The 25,444-nt window shown below is 37.6% G+C and overlaps 1 protein-coding gene across 1 annotated transcript; it reads left to right on the top strand.

Annotated features, from left to right (window-relative positions):
- Nucleotides 1-1,238: 1,238 nt before the first annotated feature.
- nrtn (neurturin) lies at nt 1,239-23,384 on the top strand (the record flags this gene model as incomplete). Its single annotated transcript, XM_084395567.1, has 3 exons — nt 1,239-1,315; nt 19,389-19,662; nt 22,957-23,384. Exons 2-3 carry the CDS (start codon nt 19,416-19,418, stop codon nt 23,382-23,384), a joined length of 675 nt encoding a protein of 224 aa, XP_084251693.1. The 5' UTR covers nt 1,239-1,315; nt 19,389-19,415.
- Between the last annotated feature and the right edge of the window lie 2,060 nt (nt 23,385-25,444).

Raw genomic sequence — 25,444 nt, 5'->3', positions numbered from 1 at the left:
TAATGCCACAGTGCTGCTCTCACTGTCATCATCTCACGGTGGAGTGGAAATAAACACTGTGTCTGTTTAATTCAGTTGAGTTGTCAGGGCTGCTTCATTACGTGGCGCAGCAGGTAGCAGCTGCCAAAGGCTTCTAATCCTCTGGTGTGGAAAGGATCAGGGAGAAGGTGGCGTGTCCTCTCGGCGAGAGCACAGGACACGTTGGACAGGTACCTGACTCTGGGATCCTAATCTCCATCTGTAATGAGGCGTAGGGCCGATGTCAAGTATTTGAAAACTCAGCTTCGGGTGACAGCGGCAAAAGTAATGGAATACAGATTTGGACATGTTCACGCAGAAGGACAGATCTGGCTTCATGGCAACATGAATGCGCCTCTCTCAGAGAGAGCGTGATGGGATTTTGGCTACTGTAGGGACTTGCAGTCAGCGGCTCGCAGCAACACAGCTTTTCCTCGCATTTATGAATCATTACAGAGGAATCTGTTGGATAAACATCTGTTTGAAGCTGTTTTTCGAAGTGATTACTTCTTTCGGAGTTGTGTATATGAAGGATGTAAGACAAGAACCTGCACAGTAAACATTTAAAGAACCGCCCATGAACAGCTGCTTTTGTAAACAGGTGAACGAGCGCTTCCAAATATATATATATATATATATATATGTGTGTATTTTTTATGAGTACTAGTTTGCAGGTGTTTTGAGTGACAGATGGTTGGCATATCCTTGAATTACTGGTTTTTGTGTGGAAGTGTAATGTTGGCTAGGAGAGCAGCTAATGGGTTTCTATTTGCAGCGCTCATTATTTGAGGCTGGTTACTCATCACAGTACAGATTGGGAGGACATTCTTCCATATTTACTTCTTTTTTCCTCCCAATTTATGCAAATAAGAAAGAACTCGTAACAAAAAAAAAAGTGCTTTTTACAGGACATTGGCTTACATATTGACCAAAACACCGTTCAAGAGTTGCACTCTTGTTTAAGGCTGGTTACACCACAGATTGTGAAGACATTTTCTTATTTTTTTTCCCATTTTGGCAAAAAAGATTTAATAGCTTAAAGCAGCATGAGGATATTCATATGTTTTTTACACTCTCGGCATCCCTGGATTTCTAGAGGATCTTGTAACTGAGGAATGCAGTGCGTATCCTGGACGAGCTCACAAATTTTCATAAACACTGCGCAGGATTCATCCATGTTACATAAAGAGAGAAACTAAAACACTCTTCTAAAGAGCTGGAATATTGATCAATGCCATTTTTACACAGAGGTCAGCTGAACAGGCACGCTGTGGAGTCTGGATAAGCCGGGCAGACGGTAAGAACACATCCTGTTCAGCTTAACTACAGCTTAAGAACTGAGGTTTTCTCAAACACTCAAATTATGGACAAGCAACTTAAATGCAATGAAAAATGACAACACGTATTGGTCTGAGGTGTGTGCGACAATTTGATTAGTACAATTAATTATTTGGAAAAACATAACACACGAAACCATAATCGCTGTGAGTAGACAGCACAGAATACAATCCCACTTTATATCAGGTTTCTTTAACTATAATGTACTTATACAGTAACTGTGTTCATTTTGTGTTGCAAAAAAATGTAGCACTTTCTTTTACAGTCCTCTTCTATGTACTTATTATAGTAACTACAATACCTGGGTAATAACAAGGTTCTAACCCTGAACCTACCCATAAACCTAACCGTAACCAATGTTGTTACCTTATATTACCCAGCACTTTCTTATGTAAGTTCACTGTAAGTACGTGTACTGTAAAATAAAGTGCAACCAAAAACACTTGTGCTTCTAATGAGGTGGATACGGGTAAGGTTAGTAACAGGTTTGGTGGTATGGGTAGGTTTAAGGGGTAAAGAAGGATCAATGGTGTAATTGTAGATGTAATTACAGAAATTATTATTTTTTTAATGTACACCATAGGTGCACTGTATCAAATGATTGATTTAAATGTTAGTGAATAGTAGTTAAAGACACCAAATATAAAGTGGGATGCAAAATACATATGGAGTGCAATTTGATGGAATTGCTGTTATGGAATTATGTTGAACCCAGGGGTCTCAAAAATGGTTTTCAAAAGTTATTTTTTTTTAAGTTTGTATGTTTAACTTGTCAGACCATCTTTAAAAAAAATTAGTGCTCATGGTGTGAGAAACTAAAAATAAAAGACACACCAACAATTAAAAAAAGAAAATGCAATTGCAAAATAAATCACTGTGGACTGTACATCGGTGATAAGCTTATGTTTAATGATATAAAGACAACCAGTATATTGACTTATATATTGATTATATATTATTGATATATAATTGATAATTTTCGTAATGCATTTTCAGTAACACTTTACAATAAGGTCTCATTTGTTAACATTAGTTAAAGGTGCTGTATGTAGGATCCAGCGGCCTCTAGCGGTGATGTTTCAGATTGCAACAACAGCGCTCGTGCTCGTGAAAAGCAATAAAGTTACAACTGTAGTCTTTCACATCAGATAACGTTAGCAAATGGTCGGCGTTAGCTGGCGAACTAATGATGTCTAACTTGAGCCAACTAAAGCACAAAATCACAATATATTTTACATGCTTTGAAGTATTGTTAGCTTACCTGTCCAAAAGGATGAAAGCCAACTCAGGGTCTGTTTTTATACCTAAAACAAAGCGGAGGTCTCTGCATAATTCAAACGCTCTGCCAATGTTGATCCGTGTTTTCGTCCTGAGTCGATCCGATTGACGTTTGGCCTGACGAGCTTCAGCAGATTTTTTTTTTATTTTTTTTTTGGAGTTTGTGTTGGAGTCTGTGTTGTGCTGGAGGCAGGTCGTTTTTTTGGTGTTATCAGACTCCATGTCGTTAGCTGCAGTGCCGTCGCAATAGACTGTATATAAAACGGAGAGGCTCGGGAGCGCGCATGCACATCACATCCGGTGGATTTCGCAGAAAATCCGACCCGGAGACTTCACATAAAAATAGGAATACTGGCCTTCGGAGGTAATAGCAAAACGCGAAAAGTGGATCATTGTAATGTGTGATTACAACCCATTCACAGACGGGCAATAAAAAAAGGATTCATTTGATAAAAAAAGTTACATACAGCACCTTTAATGCATTAACTAACATGAACTAAAAACAAGCAATATATATATTAACCTTTGCTAATGTTAATTAATAAAAATGTTCATGTTAGTTCACCATGCATTAACTACATAAAAACAACTTCTGATCTTAAAAATGTATCAGTAAATGTTAAGATTAACATTAACTAAGATTAATTAATGCTGTAGAAGCATTGTTTATTATTAGTCCATGTCAACGAATGTAGTGTTAACAATGCTTTACTCATCTGACACAATGATGCCCTTGAAGTATCTCTATAAATGTTTCAGATTTATCAGTCGTGAGTCACTAGTGTGCCTCTTAGATCCGAGGAGTGAGGTTTACCAGCACAGCTTTCACTAGCTGGCCTTCATTACATCAGCACTATAATCAGAATGGAAAAATATGAAGCAGAAGCAGCTCATCTGACCCTTCTCTCAGATGCAGTTTACACTTGGTATTAAGATTTGTCTCAAGGGATTATATCAGTGCCATATTTCTCCCAAATGTACTACAATTTTAATCTCACAACAGTAATTTTAGGCAAGCGTTCCTGCATGTATTGCACAATGAAATCAGGCATACTGTAGAAGTATTCTGTGTGCATATGTATGTGTTTTTACAAATGTTTCGATCAGACTGTAATGTCCTGTTTTTTACAGTCTATGGTTTAAACCCGGCAAAGCTTAAAACCTTTGTTTTAGGTTACTTGTTTGATACACCTGTCCTTAGTGTAATTTGAAAGCATTCAGACACATAAGCATTCGCACCACAACTGAAAGGGGTTTCAAACACCTCCAGATGGGGTTGAAGTGGACAAATTTGAAATACCTATGCCGCATTGAGCAGCTAGTTCCCTTTTTAAAGAGCTTGAGGAAAGATGCGATTTCCAGTCTACCAGCTGCTGCTAATTGGCTGTGAACTTTTGATGTGCTTTGTTAAAATCTGATGTTTCAATTTCATTGTCTTTGGCTCTGTTCACTTACAGTATAAGAGTTCAGCATAGACAAAGTCTTTAGGTGTCACTCTTAAATGAAGTATTCATTGTAACCATAGTGGTTACAGCTCTCTGGTTCTGTTCAGTTAACGTTCAAGTTTTATTTCTCAGTCTCCAACCACACAATTCCTTGTATTCCGCCATTTTCATAACCCAAGAGAAGCTGGCATAACATTTGTAAACATTAGCAAAGAATAACTTGCGTTGTGCATGCCTCATTTTGGTCACCGTGACAAAGCATTCTTTTTTTTTTTTATCCCATAACAACATTCCTTTCCAAAATTTTTGTCTTGACCAGTAACTTATCTCTAAAATCAGAGGGAAATGATCGATGAATAACACTGATGTAGAAGTAGGTTGTAAACCTAAACTTGACATAAACTGTAAACTTGTCCCTCAAATCTGATTGGTTGATTGGTATGTTGCTCCAGATATTGATCCAGGAACATGTGGTATTTGGTGAAATCATGTTCACCGCCTCATATCATATGTGTAAACTTGGCAAACTTGCGCTCAAAAATCGGTTGTGACTCCTGAAAATGGTATCTTTTTTATAGAATGCAATTGTCACTCTCGAAACTAACCGAACTGTGTATATATATAAAAAAAAAAAAACGACTGGCAATGGAATTGTGAACATAACCTTATAGTTTGCATAGATTTTTTTAGTGAACCATGTAATGTGTGTGGGCTCCTGTGGTTTGAATTCAGGACCCATTCCATTAATCGTTCACAGAAAAGCCCAATTGAGTCATTCAGTACCTCAACACATCTTATCCATAACTACTGTTATCACTATCTGGATAAAACAACATCTGCCCAGAGATGAAATTGTACAGCGTTCTGCATTGACAGACGCTTCTTCAGAGTTAATCTTCAAACTCAGATTCCATGTCTTTTGTGTGTAACAGTGTGCTTTTACATGCAATGCCAATACTTTACTCTACTAACTTCAGTTCAATGGCAAATGGCCATTTGTACAATCAATGAGAGTGAATTTAATGGCCATATGATCAATAAGAGTCAGCATTAATCCTGAATCAGAGTGATGGCGTTTTGATATAAGGCACATTTCAAATGGGCAGCCTGACATTAGCACAACCTAATAGATAAATGGGTATTTTTTTCTAATCAAATATCAATTGTTTGTTATTTTGAAATTTTATAATAAAATACTATATCACTTAAGCTTAGATGAATGAAAAAAAAAATCTATATATTTACATTTTACATACATTTTAAATGAAATTAAATGATTTTATATTAAACCCAAATAATTTATAGTACTCACTTACAGGGAAGTCTGCTTTTAATCAGTTGATTGGTGTGGACAGGGTGTGTTAAGGTCCGTCAACAGTTTTTAGAGTCTCCACATCTTCAGGATGTTTAAAAGCCTCTTAAACTCCCCTTGGGAGCTTCTGAGATTCATTGTGTTAAAGACTGCAGTATGAAACATCTTATTCATGCATGTCTCATGAATGTTTCATGCATTTGCAATTCATAAACACAAAGCTCTTATGTTACACTCCCATCCCTAACTGCAGAAATAAGCAATGTCCTGAAATCGAGCCATTCATAATATAGCTGATAAACATCAGGGTGGTTATGTTTAATTTAAGAGGCGTTTGTTCATTTTCTATGAGTTTTATTCTGTTGTTTAGTGTGTAGTGAACACAAGCCCAGAGCTGTGAGGTAACCTGAAACAGTTCTGCCCGTCAGAAGTAACAGAAGAAGAAGACAAGCCAAGAGCAGCAGAGTGATTGATTTTGTCCTGCTTTTAGCACCTCAACTTCCTCTGACTCTGCAGATAAAGAGAAACGTCCACTCTTTGTACCGTCATTTGAGTTGGATCGCACTGCATGATCACCTTGCATTGCTTGGGATGGAGGCAGAGTTTTATCAGTCAGAATAGCAGATTTCTCAAACATTGCACTAGAGAACATATTCATCTAAATGCTTCATTTGTACATGAGAGCTTTGGGCTGATCACAGTATTTAAAAGTGAGGCGTGTCATTTCTGGGACACTAGCGTAACCAAAAGCAATTGCAAAAATTTCCCAAACCAATGTGCCATTGGTCAAACAAAACTCACGCCACTGGTTGCCAGTGTTTCTGTGTCGGACCAGTTGAGACCAAAGTTTTGCAGCTGTATAGTTGTCTCTTAAAATACTTAGAAGAAAGTATTTCCAATGAAACCAAAATCAGAGTGTTGAGGCTTTAAAGGGGTGGTTGATTATTATTTCCCTTTTTTAACTTGAGTTAGTGTGTAATGTTGCTGTTTGAGCATAAACAACATCTGCAATGTTACAACGCTCAAAGTTCAAAGCAAAGGGAGATATTTTATTTTACAGAAATCGCTTTTCAAAGACTACAACAAGCGGCTGGTAAGGACTACAATGAGCTTCTTCGCAGTTAGTGACACCACCAACCCTAACATTTACATAAACCTCGCTCCCGGGAACGCGATTATCATGACATAATATGCTAATCAATGACTTGAAGATAGTTAACTCCACATAAGCTACACAAATTCATCAACTAACCATTCAGAAATGTCCTGTTGCATTCTACATGTTGTCAATTCTTCTTGAGTCTCTCCATCTTCGTCCGACTCTGGTTTAAACATAAAAGGCTAAACATTGTTGAAATTTTCAGTGAGTGTCTGTGTGAGGTAATCGAAGATGCTAACACTGGAGCACTTGAAGCTCCGCCCTCTGTGCCGCATTTAAAGGGACACACACAGCGTTAAACGAAGCGTTTTTGCTCTCCCTCAAAAAGTGACCATTTTAACATGCTATAAAAAAAATGATCTGTGGGGTATTTTGACATTAGAGACTTATTTTACATCTTGTGAAAAGGGCATTATAGGACCCCTTTAAGTCCATGTATATTCACAAGTCATCTATATTGTTAGTGCACTCCTAAAAGCTAAACCTTAAGAAAGGTTGCGTAAAAACGACAATCTTTGACCTCTAAAAAAACTGATCAAAAATATTGATGACTCATGCTGTCCAATCAAATCCTCAAATGAGAAAATACTGCCTGCAACCACCTAGCTACGGCTATGATGTAACTAAACCCTATTGGCTAATTAAAAACAAGAGGACTGGACATTCAATATCCCACCCATTTCCTATTGAAACCTCCAACCTAGGTTCATTGAAAAAAATGAGCTGGTGACGACATTTCTGCAAAATGATATTATGTTTCTTCTTGCATGTTGGGCAACTTTCAAAGTGAAATGTCTACACTTTTATTCTGTTGGCTGTTTTATGTATTGCAGCAGTTCGGCAAGTAAATGTCCAATGAGTGGCACTAAACGTTAATGCTCTATCACATTTGAAAATAATGTACCACCTACACTAAACTCTACTCTAAAGCTAACTGAGAGTATTAATAAAATCAAACATGAGATTAAAACACATTGCTGAAGCAGCTATGTCATTTTAGCTTTCATGGGACTCTGCTCGCTCTGCTCCGCATTGCAAGAGCAATGCTGTACCGGGTGAGCTACGAAGCAAGTTTACTGTCACAAAGCACTGGCTTTTGATTACGTGACGCAAACGTGAAAAATGACAAATCATGTGAAGTTTACAGATCATGTGCTATGACAAATATTTAGAAATCATAGCATAATTTTGTGCAAGGAATCGTGTGAAAATAAGTTCTCATCGATAACTTGCTCCTATCATCATAATTTGTATGAAAAGGAATAAAAGTTGTTGGTGTAGCAACATGATGACATATTATATCACTCTTCCCAAGGTTGCTGTAGGGGGACTGTGTTTAAAAATAGTGTACTGTAAGTTACTTTAGATAGAAAGCATCTTTGGGCGCTGTGGTTTAAAGTAATGCTGAGGTTCATGCCCTCTGCTTATGGGTAAAGTAGTAAATGTAGTTCACATCTCTGCTGCTGCTCAACTGGGAGGTATTAGCATTAATACCTCCATGAGCTGATTCAACTTGTTTTGTTTTTATAAAACTTGCTTTAAAATATTTCCTAAGCTTAAAGGGATAGTTCACTTTGAAATTAATTTTTGATATGTTTTAGCTTACCTCAAGGGCATCCAAGATGTAGGTGTCTTTGTTTCCGCAGTAGTTTCAATTGTGATATTTTTAGGTCAAACCGTTCTTGTCTGTCAGTCATATAATGCAGGTCTGTGGTCACTGTCTCAAAACACAAGCACAGAGTCCAAATTAAAACAATTCCCCATCGTCCAAATGAAACAATTCCCCATCATAAGTACACATTGATGGCCTAAGACACGAAACGAGCGGTTTGTGTGAGAAAACGAACAGTATTTATATAGTTTTTAGCTCTTGAAAACAGCACACGTCCAAATGGTCTGACGGCGCGGGCGAGTATAGATGTATACATAGATGTCGCCTTGGCTACTGCAGTTCATTGGAACGAAACCGTAGCAAAGCGACATCTAGTGTATATATCTATGCGGGTATAGATGTATACACTAGATGTCGCCTTCGCTACTGCAGTTCATTGGAACGAAACCGTAGCCAAGGCGACATCTATGTATACATCTATACTCGCCCGCGCCGTCAGACCATTTGGACGTGTGCTGTTTTCAAGAGCTAAAAACTATATAAATACTGTTCGTTTTCTCACACAAACCGCTCGTTTCGTGTCTTAGGCCATCAATGTGTACTTATGATGGGGAATTGTTTCATTTGGACGATGGGGAATTGTTTTAATTTGGACTCTGTGCTTGTGTTTTGAGACAGTGACCACAGACCTGCATTATATGACTGACAGACAAGAACGGTTTGACCTAAAAATATCAAAATTGAAACTACTGCGGAAACAAAGACACTTACATCTTGGATGCCCTTGAGGTAAGCTAAAACATATCAAAAATTAATTTCAAAGTGAACTATCCCTTTAAACAAAAGGAGTGTGCTGCAACTATTCAGTACAAGAGTATTCCAACTGGATAGCCTGTTTTTGATCTTTGAGTTTCACACATGTTTGAATTAGGATGTAAATCTTTGATTTTAATGGTTTGTTATTGACATCCGTGTATGAACAGTTCAAATTAAAATAAATAAAACGGTAATAACTATAGAAGCAGTTTATTTTCCAGCTTATAAGTAGGTAAACCATAATCAGTGTTGTTACAGTAGCTACAACTAAAAGTATTAACAGTTGGTAATTCAAATAAAGCTGTAATTTAAGCATTTAAGGTAGTACCACAATTATGTCAGCTTCATGGCAGTTGCACATCATAGAAAAACAGATGCTTTAAAAGTGCATAAAGTTTTTTGGTTTGTATTTTGCTGGCTCAAGGTTTGGCCTGTTAAAATTAGCAGTTAGCCCCCCGGAGGCGCTATAAATACCCCCTTATAAAAATCTTTCTCAATTGATATAGATTCAAAAGTAGCCATCTATTCTGAAAAAAGAAAAAAAAAAAGAAAAGAAAAAAAACATTTTTGGAAGTAACATATATTTTGCTAATATTTCATTACAGTATATGTTTTCCAATGTCCGAATGAGGGCCAACCCACCCAAGCAGATACAAACAATATATATATATATATATATATATTAATTATTTCATTGTGTTTCACTGAAGACATTGAAGCTCGAGGAACACACAGTATAGAAGAGTGTTGACTGTCTATAGATGACATCATCTGCAGTACATCAACAATTCAACAGACAGAGTCAGAATATCAAAACACGTGCTATTTCTATTTTCTCTGAAGCCTGAGAAACTTATTTTAGGAAAGGTTGCTCTTGGGATGCTATTGTAGCCATCTTGTAATTTTTGAGTGCCCACTTGACTAGACAATTTACTTTTTGTATGTTCCGTAAACACAGATCTGCTCAAGTCCACTTCCCTTGAAAAGAATACACATTTAGAACAATCGTCTGTTTCCTAATAAGGAGACAGTGTGCTTAATAGTGTGATTTGTGTAGGGTGTATCCTGGCTGGAGACTATGTCTGATGTCTGAGAAGAAAACAAAGAGGCAGTTTTTCTAAATTTCATTTGAGGGTTATTGTTATGTTTTGTTTACACAAGACTGAAAGAATACTCTGTCTTTCATTTAGTCAATGAGTGTTTCTCTGTCCCTGCTGTGAGCAGCCTCATGAACCAGCATCCGATGAAGAATAATCCAAATGAATATCTGCGATTTACTTGAACAGTAAAAGAGTCCTGGGTTACACTTCATTTAAAGGTGATCTTGTTGGAATGTAATTATGCATTTACGTTACAGATGAACTTACTATAGGGTTAGGGGTTGGTTTAGGGTTATTTGCATGTAAATATGCATAATGTATAGTTATTACCATAGAAACTACATGTAACGTGTTACAAGCACACTGTAAAATAAAGTGTTACCCAGTCCTTTCGCGTTTCGCGTGTACTTACTGTAGTACTGGCAATAATAGGTACTCTGAAACTACTCTTAATCCAAATCTTAACCCATATTACGTGTACTTTCTTGGATAAGTACACTGTAAGGGCATTACTGTAAATGTCACAGTCATGTTTAGTTTCTGTCTTGTTTAGTTTAATTGTTCGACATTGCCCCTATACCCTCGTTAACTATTCTCTACATTAGTCCACTAAGAGAGTGAATGAAAACAAGTGAGTGAATTCGGACACTGAGTTCGCTGAAAGGGCTGCCACTAGTTTGTGCTTGCTGTTTAATAATCATAAGAAACTTAGCAAACTGGCAGCTCCAGTAGTAATGAAAAGATTTATCTTCAACTCTGTCATGGAAACTATGCATAAACTTTAATTAAACAATTGAATAATCAATTAAAAAGGAATTTATACCTGTATGATATTACGCTGTAGCCACATCGGACAAACGGCCATCTTCTGGCGAGACGTGAGAATTAATTTGGCATTATGGGTATTCTCTAGCCGTTGAGCGTATACATCGGTTGTACACTCATTATTGCGGTGCATTGTGGGAATGAATGAGTAACTCACAATAACACTCACTATGGTTTTGGACACCACTACAAATGGCTGTTCTCTCAAATAGTGCTTTATTTAAGGGTATAGGGGGCAATTTTGGACACAGCCTTAGTTTTCATCGTCACCATTTGCTAGTTCTAGTCATTCATTCGTTGTCATGGTTTCGAATTAGTCCACACCTGTTCCCTGTTCTGGTGACTACCTTCCTCTGTGTATTTAAGCCTTCTGGTTTTTCTCTGTTCTTTGTCAACATTACATTGGTTGTATGTTAGTTTTGTTCTCAGTGTTTATTTAAAGTCTTAGTTAATATAATTCATTTTGAGTCACGCATCTCTCTTCTTGGATTATCTACACGAAACCATGACAGTAAAATTTCCATCACAAATTATTTTTATTTTACACTATATATTATGATCATAATAACGTGAATTGAAAAATTCAGATCAGAATTACTAGTATTTTGTTGTTTATACTTTTAAGCTAGAAAACTAGTTCTACAGTTTAACTGTTCATATTATGATCATAATAACTTGAATTAAAAATGTCTAGTATTTTGTTGTTTATGTCTGATTAGTGGCTTAGGTAGTTAGTAACTGTATATCGTTTGCGTCTGGTGGATTACTTTTATTAATAGTTAAACACTGTGCTGTCAAAATTGATATTGTGGCTTTATGTGTGATCAGACAGTTTCATGTGTCATTATATTATTCTTAACATTTTACCGAAATCCAGCTCAAATGGAGTTACAAGGTTTTTGACCAGTATGAATTTCGGTGAATTCCGGACATACATATTTTGTCCGTCATTAGAACAGCCTCATCTGAGGCAGTAAGTGCATCGCATTACATTTTCATCAACTTGCAGGTTATAAAGTTTACTGTAGCTATGTGAGTGCTCAGTTTTTTTTTTCTGTCATTTAGCCAAAATCTTATTTTATTAAAGACTTGACAACAAATTAAATCACTCTTCTCCACTTTTCAAATAGCCTACATAAAACGGTAGCGGGGGGACCAAAAATGGAGATACAAGGTTTTCTACCCACCAGCCATGATATATAATACCATTTAAAAGTTTGGGGTCAATAAGATGGATGGATTTTTTTGGAAAGAAATTAATAGTACTTTTATTCAGCAAGAATGTATTACATTGATCAATGTTTCTATTTCTATTTCTGTTCTTTTGAACTTTGTACTCATCAAATAATCCTTAAAAAATAATATATCATGGTTTCCACACAAATATTAAGCTGCACAACTGTTTCCAACATTGATACTAAAAATGTTTACTTGTGCAGCAAATCAGAATATTAGAATGATTTCTGAAGGATCATGTGACACTGAAGACTGGAGTAATGATGCTGAAAATTCAGCTTTAATCACAGGAATAAATGACATTTGAAAATATATTCAAATAGAAAACAGTTGATTTAAATGAATAATATTTCTCTAAATTACTGTTTTTACAAAAAAATTTAGACTTCTTTCAAAAACATTAAAAAAATCTCATGACCCCTGTGACGTGATTGAAAGTGTACTCCAGACAGGAGAGCTGATGTCAAAGCCGAGATGAACAGAGGTTATGAATCATCATTACTCACATTCAAATTCATCTTTACACATGCACACACAAACTAGTAGCCTATACTTTTTTTATGAAGACCTCCCATTAACTTCAATTGTTCTTAAATTAAGTTAATTATAATCACTATAGACTACTATCTTTATATGGCAGAAATAGTAAGAGTATATGTTATTATGCTATTTTGTTTGTTGACTTTTTTATTCTGACATCAGCATCTGTAGACCAATGGGAATTAAAGAGAGGCCGTCCCCTGTACTTTTGGAAATCCAGTTCACTGTTTGATATTAGACTGACCCGTCTCTTTCGACAGCTCAAAACAACAGTTTAAAGTGTTTGCATTCATATACTAGACATTTTTTGTACCTGCATTCACAAAATTTGATTTTACACCAAACAACTAAACTCTACCCCTGTATTTTAGAGTATACTAAACCTTATTTAGTCCCATTTTCTGGACATTTTTCACACATAAGGATTGAAACAAGTACACATTTACCTACACACAAATGATTGGAATTCAAACAGGCTCTTTATTTACGTTCTGGCATGTTTGCTGTTGCTACCATGATATTTTCACGTATAAACAGCAAAGCTTTGGCAGGCAAATCATGGCACATCCACACAAAACCTTGTCATGTACCGCTCCATATCTTTCTCTTTCCATGTTCTTCTGGACCAGAACCAGAGTCTAGTTTTGCCCAGTGCACTCTAATAACGTCTGGTGAAGTGTTTGAGAGCGTGTGGTCTGGTTTAGTTCTTAGTCTCTGGAAGACAGGCCGAGACATTTCCTGATTTCAGCTGCTGAATTGTTTGGTACCCCCTAGCTGCTTTTTTTCAGTCTTACAGAATCTTACGGGAATGGGATCAATAACTATAATTCCTATAAGAATTTAGTGTTTTAAAGGCAAGCAAAGGCACATCCATTGGCACAAACTCTTACAAGCATATGGAATTAATATTCTGTGTCTTGTTATGTGACAAGCAAAAGAAACATCTGTATATTTATGGTTTGACACATTTATAACAGAAAGAAAGACATTTCAACATCTCTATTTAATAAGAAGAAAACAAATAGTGTACCTACTCATTTCTTTGTGTTAATGGAATCGGGCTAATATTTTAAGTAGGTGAATAACACTATCAAAACAGTACTAAAAAGGACTCTTATATATATATGTGTATGTGTATGTGTGTGTGTGTGTGTGTGTGTGTGTGTGTGTGTGTATACAATATCATAAACTATTCAACCCCCATTGCAAATCAGGTTTATTGGCAAAATTTACAGACTTACAGCTGTCTGCAATGAACAAGTCAAACAAAAGTAACTGAAATAGCTCAACACAACAAATGTTTCAAGTGGTTTGGCTAGGTTTGTTGAGTGTCACGTTTGACGTTAGAAATATGGCTAAGACAAAAGAATGGTCCAAAAAGTTAAGAGAAGATATCATCACCCTTCACAAACAAGGAACGGGATACAAAAAGTTAGTGAAGGCACTAAATGTAGAGACACCGTTGGAAACATAGTTCGCAAGTTCAAAGTTTAAAGGAGTCATAACCTAGTATTACATTGGATACCTACTGCTGTATAATAGTCTTTCAGGCCCTTCTAAAAAAGAAAAGTGGAAAAAAAATAAACACAGACCTACTTTTACCCTTATTTCTGAAGGCATTATTGTCTCGCGAGATCAATGCGATGTTTTGGCTGTCGTGGACGCTCTATATGGCTCTGCACGCCAGTTGAAAGGGTTGTTGGGACAGCGTCATTAAAAATGAATTTCATCCACTGGTCCCTGATAGTTTCGTCCGATTTTGGGAGATAAAACACATTTACATGTTTTTTATGGCAATCAACCACAGAGCAAGTCCGGTGTGCATTCGGTTTCCCCATCTTTCTCGACTGAACTGAATATGAGGGGGAGAGGGGAAGGGGGGCTTCCTGCTGCGGTGTCCATATATGGTATATCCTACTACCTCATGACGTCAAGAGGGAGCTGAAATCAAAATCTCGTATTTGAGTGCGCGTGCACGCGCGCTGGTTTATTTACCCTGAGGTAAACAAACGCTTCACTTTTAAATATCGGCTTCCCGGCCAGTGTATAATCGTTAGTCGATCATAACATACATTGATTCTCGTGGAAAAGTGAAAATTGCAGGTTATGACTCCTTTAAGGAACAGTGGTGGTTACACTACCTAGATGGGGCAGAAAAAGGAAAACAAAGGAAGCTATCAACAGCTGCAACCAAGAACACTCTGCCTACAGTTAATCATGATGGTGCTCGGTGATGCTCTGGGGCTGCTTTACACCCTCTGGCACTGGAAACCTGCAGCGTGTGGAAGGAAAGATGGATTCATTGAAGTATCAGGAAATCATAGGAGAAAACATCATGTCATCAGTGAGGAAGCTGAAGCTGGGGCGTCATTGGACCTTCCAACAAGGCTTGGTTGCGGAAGAAGTCCTTCTACAGTGGCCATCACAGTCATCTGACTTGAACCCCATAGAAAATCTCTGGTGGGATTTGAAGAAGACGGTTGCAGCATGCAAACCCAAGAATATTACTGAACTGGAGGCCATTGCTCATGAGGAATGGGCTAAGTACAAAATATGCTTGCCATGGAGGGGTTGAATAATTTTCAGACTGCAGAAGCCATTAAAAGTTGAATTTTCAGTTGAATTTGGGGAAACCACTTGAGACATTTGATGTGTTGAGCTATTTCAATTACTTTTGTTTGATTTGTTCATTGCAAAAAGCTGCAAGTCTGTAAAGTTTGCCAATAAACCTGATTTGCATTGGGGGTTGAATCATTTCGATTACAACTATATACAGTTGTGGTCAGAATTATTGGCACCGCTGGTAAATATGATCAAAGATGGCTGTATAAATAAATCTGCATTGTTTATCATTTTGATCTTTCATAAAAAAAAAAAATCGCAAAATAAACTTTTCATTGAAGTAAAAGAATTGAAAGTGGGGGGTAAATCACATTATGAAATAAATGCATTTTTCCAAAACACGTTATATATATAATTTGAGGTAATAATTCGAATAATTAAGTATTTTTAACTTTAGTCACCATAAATAAGTAAACTTGGTTGAACTTTTTATTTTATTGCTGAGGCAAATCATTTTCAAAGAGTTGGAGCAAGCAATTTTTTCTCTCTTTTTTCCAATAGAACAGACAAAATATTTTTGTGATGTCATCATTTGAAATTATTCTGTACACTCAAAAAAAAATTGTACAATGAACTTAACTTAAGGGCAACTATTTTACGCCTGTACAATAAGACTAAAACGAGTTAATTTAAACAAATAATGTTTTGTTGAACCCACTTAATAGATTTAAGTTACTTAGCGAAAAGCTTGTTAGCATGCTAAAAACAATCATGTTTATCATAATTATTATTATTATTATACGTAGCATGTGATAAGCAAGTAAGAAGAAACTAGTCTCATACTGGCATAAGCTTAGTAATTGCTAATTGTGTGAAGCAAGCAATACAGATCTTGGTTGTCATGTAGCCTCCCACACACACACCTGGGCGTTGGGTGGACTGTATAAACATGATGGTTATTGTAGTTTTAGACTATAAATGTGAGCATGCATTTGTTCAGCTCACTTGCACAAAAACAGATTCGGTATTCCTCAAAATGAATAAAAACAGCCAAATGCAATCTCGGAATATTACGCAAACCTGCAATAATTAAATATATTAAATAGCACAAATATACTTTATGTATTTAATCTCACTTTATTAACCAATGTCTTTGCTGCTGACCTTCGATGATAGCAATAAGCCAAAATGACTAGATAAACATCACACTTTTTTTCATTACTAAGAGTGTTGATCTGTCTTTTTCTGCATCCTATTCTTCAGTAATCCAGAACAGCAGCACATCTGAAAGGTTTGTTTGAGCTGTGCCCTCTACTGTACATGAATGAATTTGCTTTTCCTTGTGCATTTGGAATTTTGGTTTGAAAGGGCCTTTACATTTGCCAAAAATATAACTTTTTTTGTAATTAAAAAAAAAGAAACAAGCAAGCCCAGCCCAGATGAGAAAAAGTAACTCAAAAGTTACTAATACATTACTTATGATAAAAAGTAACTAAGTAACATGATTAGTTACTTTTTAGACAGTAACACAATATTGTAACGCATTACTTTTAAAAGTAACTTTCCCCAACACCGGTTATTACCGTCTGATACTGATCACCATATCTTGGTATCACCACTTATTCTAGTCCTGTAACAATAAGCCCACTGATCCTAAAAACATCTCACTCAGAAATAAACATACCTGACAGATATGTGTCTAACAGAGCAAAAATGGAAAATAAATATTTATGTGGATGTAGGGAAATCACTGAAGAAAACCTACTGATGTACTTCTCTTGTGTTTGTTGTGATGTTGCCAAAGGAGAAGCTTGTGATCAGAGTAACACTACAGCCCAGGAGTAAACGCAATCTGTTTTGCTTGGAACTCACCATTTTATCCCCATCTGATAAATTGAAAAAGTAAAACAATACACAAGAGCGCATCGGCAGCATGTGGCAGTTTTTGTGTGTTCTGGATACAGTCAATTTGGGCCACATGAAAACGATGGACAATCCACACCTGTGTGCGCTCCGAGACCGGCGACCGGAATGAGATCAACAGAGGAGCAGAAAAGTTACGGATGGCAAAACCACTTGTGCAAACATCTGTGAATGAAATCTTTGGAATAACAACTTGGTTTGCACGAGGCTGCTCATATGTAGCTGAAAGATTTAGAATACACAATCTAAGATGTTTTAATTTGATTTGGCGTTTGTTAGTGCAGCAGTTCTGTAATTGTTGGACTGCTGTCCTTGAACCATTTTTTGAGAATAACAATAGTGTCAAACATCAATGTCAATCATCAGTGCAGCCAAAAAAAGATGAATAAGTGATTGTTAATGTGGTTATTTGAACAATAAATGGAATTTAAGAAACATAATCCACCCAAGTATGAGAATTAAGCTTCATTGTTTTCCCCAAATGTGTCAACACATTGTATTTTCAGTGTTGCCACAAGGGGTGCCATATGGGGCAGTTAGCACATTATGGGCCCTATTTTAACGATCTAAGCGCATGGTGCAAGTGCACTTAGGACATGTCCGAATCCACTTTAGTTTAACGACGGGAAAAATGGTCGGCGCGCGCGGCGCATGGTCTAAAAGGGTTGTCCTTATTCTCTTAATGAGTAATGCGTGTGTTTTGGGCGTAACGTGCAATAAACCAATCAGAGTGTAATTTCCCATTCCCTTTAAAAGCTTTTCCAATTCCCTTCTTTGCACTCGCACCATGGCGGATTCAATATACATGGCGGAATTTGCAATTTGCAATTGCAACGCTTCTCTAGCGAGGAAACAGATCTGCCATCTACGGGACAGGCCGGATTCCACCATGTCTTTATGTACACAATATTAATCTTTTACAATGTAATAATTTTAGTTCAAATATTTGGCTAGTTTGTGTGCTGCTGCGCGTGTGCCCCCAATAGCACCCCGTGTGTGTAATAAGCAGAGTGTACACGCGTTGTGAACCCGCCTATAGGCGCATATTACTAACGCGCTCTTTAAATAACAAAAAAAATACTGCGCCATTGACTTTAGACCAGGTTTGTGTTAGTCAATGGTGCAGTCTATTTCAGTTGCCTCAAAATAGCAACGCGCCAACACACCTCGTTTTCAGACCAACACGCCCATAGGCAAACAGAGGGGCGCAAATGCATTTGCTATTTAACCATGTGGCGCAGGATGTGAAAATGATAACTGCGTCGGGCTGAAACTAGCAAAAAAAGCCCCAAACTCATGCTTGTCACACTTTCTGTGGTAAGCAAACACACACGAAGACGAATATTCTTTGAAAACACGCAGGAGATCGTTGGAGATTAACAGGAATAATAAATAAGCAAAAACCACATACTAAACAAGGTTGAGAACTGACAAGAAACAACTGAAATACATAGCAATATACACAAGAGGACAGCAAAGGCAACTTAACTAGACACAGGTGACACTAATCAATAACTAAGGCAACTAACAAGGGTAAATCAAGCATTAGACAGAAAGCAAACACAAGCAACAGAAACACAAGAATGAAATGATAACTGATACGTTCACACGACAACAATGTACTAAAAATGTAAAAGATTTTCCTTTAAGTTTTTCACGTACAGATGACAACGTTGTCAAAACAATCCCCATCCACTTGGATCCACGAAAATGATTAAAAACACTGTAGCTATTATGCTGCCAGGCCAGTAGTTGCCAGGCTCTCCCGTGGCCTCATGGGATAGTAAAGTGTCCATCGTATGCACACTTCAGAATCTCGCCGGAAGAAGTAGGTCATCCAGTTACTTTTTGCCTACACTTTTATGAGTACTGTGAATTCGGACATTCCGGAATTGTCTCATCCTGTTTTTCGCCTATTATATAAGTATGCGATTTCGGATGCAGCCATTTACTTCCCGGTTTAACATTAGTCAAACTATTAACATGCTTAGCTGGCCAAGGGGTTAGGATTTTGCTGGTTAGCTTTAACAGTTAGCTTCTGCTAGTGAATCATTATTAGACATCTTTCTCCAATGATGACCATTCAGCATTAGCGTATAATCTGACAAAATTAAAATTATGTCTAACGTTTCTGATGTGTGATGACAAAATCTAAATAGAATAACAAAAAATAAAAAGGTGTTTGTTTTACATTTTGAGTGATGGATGTTTGGTTGTTTTGCAGGGGCCCAATGCTTCTCCTCATTCTAAGATGAAGTTATGGAAGTTTGCTGCCATCGGCCTGATTCTCTGTGGTGCTGCACTCCCCCTGCTTGTCATTAAAACCACTTCCTCTTCCAGAGCCCCGCCCCCTCCTCCCCACCGCAGAGCTTCATCCTCATCGTTTTCACCACCATCATCTTCATTACACACCAGCAATCCGTCGCCTTCCATTGGGGTTGGTGGCCGGCAACGGAGGGTCAGATCAGCTGACGGAGGAAACTCTTTCGTCTCAGAATGTAAGATCATACGCCTTTATGTTCTCATATTATAGCGCAACTTATATCTTTGTTTAAATCAGACTGCATTTAGCATGCAGGCCACCCAGAAATCGTTATAGCAGATAATCACGATAAGGAGAATTTCATGTGAATTTAACCATCAATCTGATAACTAGGATATTCCCTGCAGTTCAAAATCACTGTGGTCACCAAACAAAAAACAAACAAACAAAAAAAGGTTTCTCAGTTTTTTTTTTTCTGAGTTTTTATCTGTATTTCAGATAAAATGTGGTTCTACTATGCATTCTTTTACTTAGATTTACACAGACACTAAAATGTAAATATATTATTGACATCATCTAAAAGATCAATATTATGTATGAACAACTTAGTTTACAGACATACAAATGTTCACGAATCTATGACTATTTAATTGGTTGACTATATTGTATTTATGAGCAATGCGATTGGTTTCAGCCAAATGTATTTGTTTATTTTAATTTGAAATTATATCATTTCATTCTGCTGCCAGCACATTTCAAAAGATTAAATCATGTTAAACAAGACCACACTTCCAAATTCCAAAATGAATACAATTTCTGTAATTGTTTAACCATAACTTATGTAATATTTATTATATCTGCCATAGGCAGTTTGGGAAAAAATGACCATGTGTACTAATATTTTGGGAAAAGGGCTGGATTTAGAAATAGCAAATGAATTATGTATATAATTGTATATTGTAACAAATTATTGTTTGGTTTTTTTTATACATATTTTTTATAAGGTTTTAGATTTGTTTAGATTTTAGATTTGCGAAAAGAGTAGAGGGATCTAAAATATATCTATAACTTGGTAAAATCAGTAGAAAATCAGCAAGATTTGTTTCTCTCTTCTGTTGAAGATTAAGAGATTGAAGAATATGAAGTACATCAATGCATTTACACAACAAGAAGGCAATATGTTGCTATATCAGTGCAAATGAAAGTTGTGAAGTTAGTTTATATAGCTGATAATCATACAGGTATACAGAGACTCAGTCATTTTTAAAGCTTTATCTACCGATTCCAAATCGAATTTTTATTACATATATTATCTGTAAATATTTATGGTCATTTAAACTAAATGTTTAATAATAATTGTTAAACTTATTTGTTAAACTGGATTAGGGGTATAATAATTATTTAAATAATATATAAATAATCTAAAATAATTATAATAAATAATCATTGTTAAAAGCCAGACAATTTTGTATTTAAAAATCTTTTACAATGTAGTGACCTTTAATTTGAAGCAAGAGAATCTGGGGGAGTGACTTTATTGCATCAAAGATGTATCACTTTGCTCACACAGCTAATTGGTCCAATTTCGGTTTGAGATCTCTAACCCAGAACACAACCTGCCCAGGAGCAGGTTAGCTGTGGAGCGTATGTTACTATGGCGATGCACACCGCTAAAAGCCAAGCCACTTTCATGGTGCCTAAAACCCAGGGTTGGCGCAAACTAAACTGAAACATACCTGGCAATCCACCTAAACCAGCTTCATGGTATAGGCCCAAAGCTGTGTTTCCCCCTGTCTGCCATTTGCTGGGTAAACATATAGCTCCGCCCCCAGACTCACACTATTGGTTGAGACAGTAGTCGAAATGCTCAAACAGCAAGGCTGTTTGAAAAGGTGCGTTCACACCAGGTCGAAATTACCGTAATGTTTCTGAACTGTAAAAAGTCTTTACATGTTTGTAGAAATTGTAATTGTACAATGTGTAAACTCATAATTTTCTGAGAGCTACGACTTGTAACACGTGGGTGCTGTACCCACTGCAGATTTAAGGTGTGTCTGACTTGAAGTGGCGCTGTGCAGACCGATCAGTGTATGACATCAAATTAACGCTATAACGATTTGAAAGCACACAGAGTTTTAAATACGGTAATTACGACATGGCGTAAATGCAGCATAAGTAGATCGTAGAACCAATGCCACCAATGGTCTCTAAAATCAACTTAGTTCACAGTGATTTTGGGAAACACAGCCCAGATTGTTTTAATAGTTAATCAGCCTATTGTCTTATAATTGGCACTGAAAGTGATACACTCGATGTTTCATCTGTCTGAAACTCCAAAAAGTTAGTTACATACAAATTTTACATTAGCCAAGGATCACATTTTCTCTTTAATGGAAGGAATAACAATTTATGTAAATATCCACCCCAATACATCTAAGGCTCTGTTTACACCTGGTATTAAGATGCGTTTTGGTTGATCGGCACAAGTAGACGAGGGAGACACATTCCCGTTTACACCTGGTGTTTTAATCCGTCTGTTTTGTCCACTTTCAACCACTTCTGACCTGATTTCTTCGACGGGAGGGTCTATGGGCGGGAAAATGTGTGTGTTTTTTCAGATCTTTCAATCTAATAGACGAAAAAAGCTTGTGCCATTTAGATATGAACACGCCCGGACACTACGGAAAAAGCATGCAGCTTTCATTTCTGCTCTGACAGCCGCAAGACCACGCCGAAAGCGGTGAGTGTGTGTTGGGAATGGTGAGAGAACAAACCCATTTGTTTTTCATCTTCAAACCAGACTTGGGTCTTCAGCCAACAATGTTTAAATCCCATCTGGATTGCGCACTTCCCATAATGTTTACGCGTTCGTCAGTAGGCGGAGAGCAGACGGTCTTTTGTGGCTGTTCAAACACATATGACCACATGAGCAGATGCGCACGGTCAGATGCGTTTTCGACTACCTCTGGGACTAGTTTACTCATTTCCAGGAGATGGCACAACACCCTCCTAACATTCACGTAAGCCACCTAACATGGGTTCGAATTCATTCAATAGTATTAGTGCACAGAAAGTGAAAGTGATGTAGTTGAGTGCGATGAAAAAAGGGCCGAGGGTCTCCACAAAATCCGAATGCGAGTGGCCACAGAAGACGCATTTGAAACACGTGATAACACCAGGTGTAACGGTAATGCATCTTAATACCAGGTGGAAACAGACTTTCTCTCTCGCTCGCTCGATTTCCGGGATGTTATATATAATTTGTGGGTGTCGGGGAGCTGCTATCGACATGCAGGAGACTCACGGACCTCCCGGGAGAGGTGGGATGTCTGACACATTCAAGGGGTTGAAAAGCAAAATATGTGCAGCTTGCATTTGTTAATTACTATTTCAGCTGTTAAGTTTAGGTTAGCACTTTTGGTCTATTAGCCTTATAGACTTCCATTGAAAACTGCATAATATAATTGGAACAATGCTAATGTTTTTATTATGCTAAATGCTAAAAATAAATGAACCCTTTTTTTCTCAGTCATGGAGATGTTCCAGAGCTTTACAGAGGGCGAGCTGAAGCAGGTCATTGGGACACTGGTGGAAAGGAAAGCCCGTAGAGATGCCCAGCAGAGCAAAAGGACTAAACGGGCTAAAAAGCGAGCGAAACCCTGCTCGCTGCGGGAGGTGGAGGTGACGGTCAGTCAGCTGGGGTTAGGCTACGTCAGTGACGAGACTATAGTCTTCCATTACTGCAGCGGGAAGTGCACCACTAGCCGCAAAAACTATGACCTGACGCTGGCGTTCATGAAGCGCTCGCGGCTGCTCACAAAGGACCAGAAGGACAAGGCACGTCACAGCCCCTGCTGTCGGCCCACCGCGTACGAGGAGGACATCTCCTTCCTCGATAACTTCAATCGATACCACACAATCCGAGAGTTTTCGGCCCAAGCATGTGGATGCGTCTGACTTTGAGGGTCAAAACTCATCTGAGTCCTCAAAACATTTAGGAACCATCAGATGTTTTAATCAATCAAGACAAATTTAAATGAAAAATATAGACCCCTAATTCTGAGAAGAACATCTTGGTCTTGGGTTAAAAGCATACAAGAGCATAAGTCTTGCATTGCCTTTACGGAAAATACTTGGCTGACAGATTCTCAGAAACTTCTGCCAGTCCTGATGAAGAGAAACAGAAAACGTATCATACAAACAGTAATTATTCCCATGTTAAGTCATTGCTAATGAGATGCTGCTGTATGTCTTGTTTATATTGCCTTCGTGGGTCTATTTCAAATAGCTTGAAATGATGGGTGAAGGTTGAGCTCAGAGTTGAAATGCAGAACACCTCTAGAAAATGAATTCAGGGCTTCGGTAAACAAAGCAAAATACACAAAGGCACACCCAATGCTGAACATAACTTCCTCATTGTGCTGAAAAAGGAAAGGACCTGACATGTAAATGATTGCAGCAATTCTGAAAGGTTTCAGTTCTGAGTCTCTAGTATTTCAAAGTCAAAACATTCCCAACATCAACTTCAAACTAACATATTAATTATACTAAACATCTACCTCAGCTTTGATATAGTCAACATGGCTCTGTAAAAGAAAATTGGGAATCATGCACTTAAAAACTGAGGAACGTACACTATACCAGACTTTCAAATCCTTTCGAACACTACAAACTCAAGGAGACAATATCCCTGCACATGCCTAATTCCCTAATATATAACAAGTTAAAAACAGTAGGAGCAGTATGTCCAGTGTTCCCAGATCAGGTAGACGATTTCCAACCCAAAAGCTCTCAAAAACCCGCCCAAAACAGAGTTAGATATATTTATAAAGAGCCTTCGAGTCATCTCCAACCACAGGTGTAATCCACGTTTTGAGAGTTGGGTCATTCTCCCACTCTTTACTACAGATACAACTTGGCATAGCGATCCCTTACATATACAGCTACAAGTTATTGCACTAAATACCCGTCACTCATGAATGATCACATGTCCCTGCTAATCGTTGGTTGGCTAAAAGTGCGTACTCGTCGGCGACGTCAACACCAACGGCAGCCGACTCTGCAGTGGGAGTGTATGCGTTTAGTAACGTCATGACTGATTTTATGGAGTACATGCACACTTGAGCTTTGTTTATTAACCAATTAGACTACAAAATTTTGAACACCTCAAAATTGACCAAATTTTGTCTACACAGCTCTCATTGCTCATTGCTTCCAGCCATTTCAGGAATCCCTCCAGAAACGGTTGCAGATACCAAAGGTTCCTCTCATTGTCAAAGGGTTTTTATTCCTTCGGATTCTTGTAAGTGTGTTGGAGTCGAAGGTAACCTCTCAGCAGCAATCTGTGTGTTCTCAGAGCGCTGTCAGGAAATCTGCACCTGAGGTCTTCCCTTAGTTAACCTGACCAAATCCACTTAGTTTGTGTAAATCCTATAACACATGAGTCTAATCCACTTAGCTCCTGTCAAGCCTTGGCCAAAAATACTGAGAACTAAAGTGGGAAGAACAATACCTGCAAAAGCATCAAATGAGCCAAAATAAAAGCGTGTCATGATTTTAGCCCTGAACTCCACCGAAATAATCTCCTGTAATCAGGCATTAAAGCACAGATATTAGTTAAACCAACTCCTCGTTTCGACTTTCCGTAGTCAATCATGTTTGCATTGGAATAAAAATAATACTATTTAATAATATTATATAATACTATACTTAGTGGATTACAGCTGCAATAAGACACTTATGTACACATGATGTCAACAGATTGCAGATGTGATAATCGCATGTAAAAAAAAATCGGAGACTAGTATACATGAAGTCGCTCACATTTACGATGAATCTAAATGAGAGCTGAAGTGGTTGTCTTGTGCTCAGGAAGCAAATGAGTGTCCCTTTAAGCCACATGTAAGTCTAATGAGTTCATTAGAGCACTGATATAATTACAGGAGAGGACTTAAGCCCTAACGCGCGCCCGGCCTTAAAACTCAACCAACCATGTGCTTACAGAGGTCTACAGACTT

The sequence above is a fragment of the Rutilus rutilus genome, assembly GCF_951802725.1.
Source record: "Rutilus rutilus genome assembly, chromosome: 22".
Classification (NCBI taxonomy): Eukaryota; Metazoa; Chordata; class Actinopteri; order Cypriniformes; family Leuciscidae; genus Rutilus; species Rutilus rutilus.
This window is presented reverse-complemented; position numbering and strand designations above follow the sequence as displayed.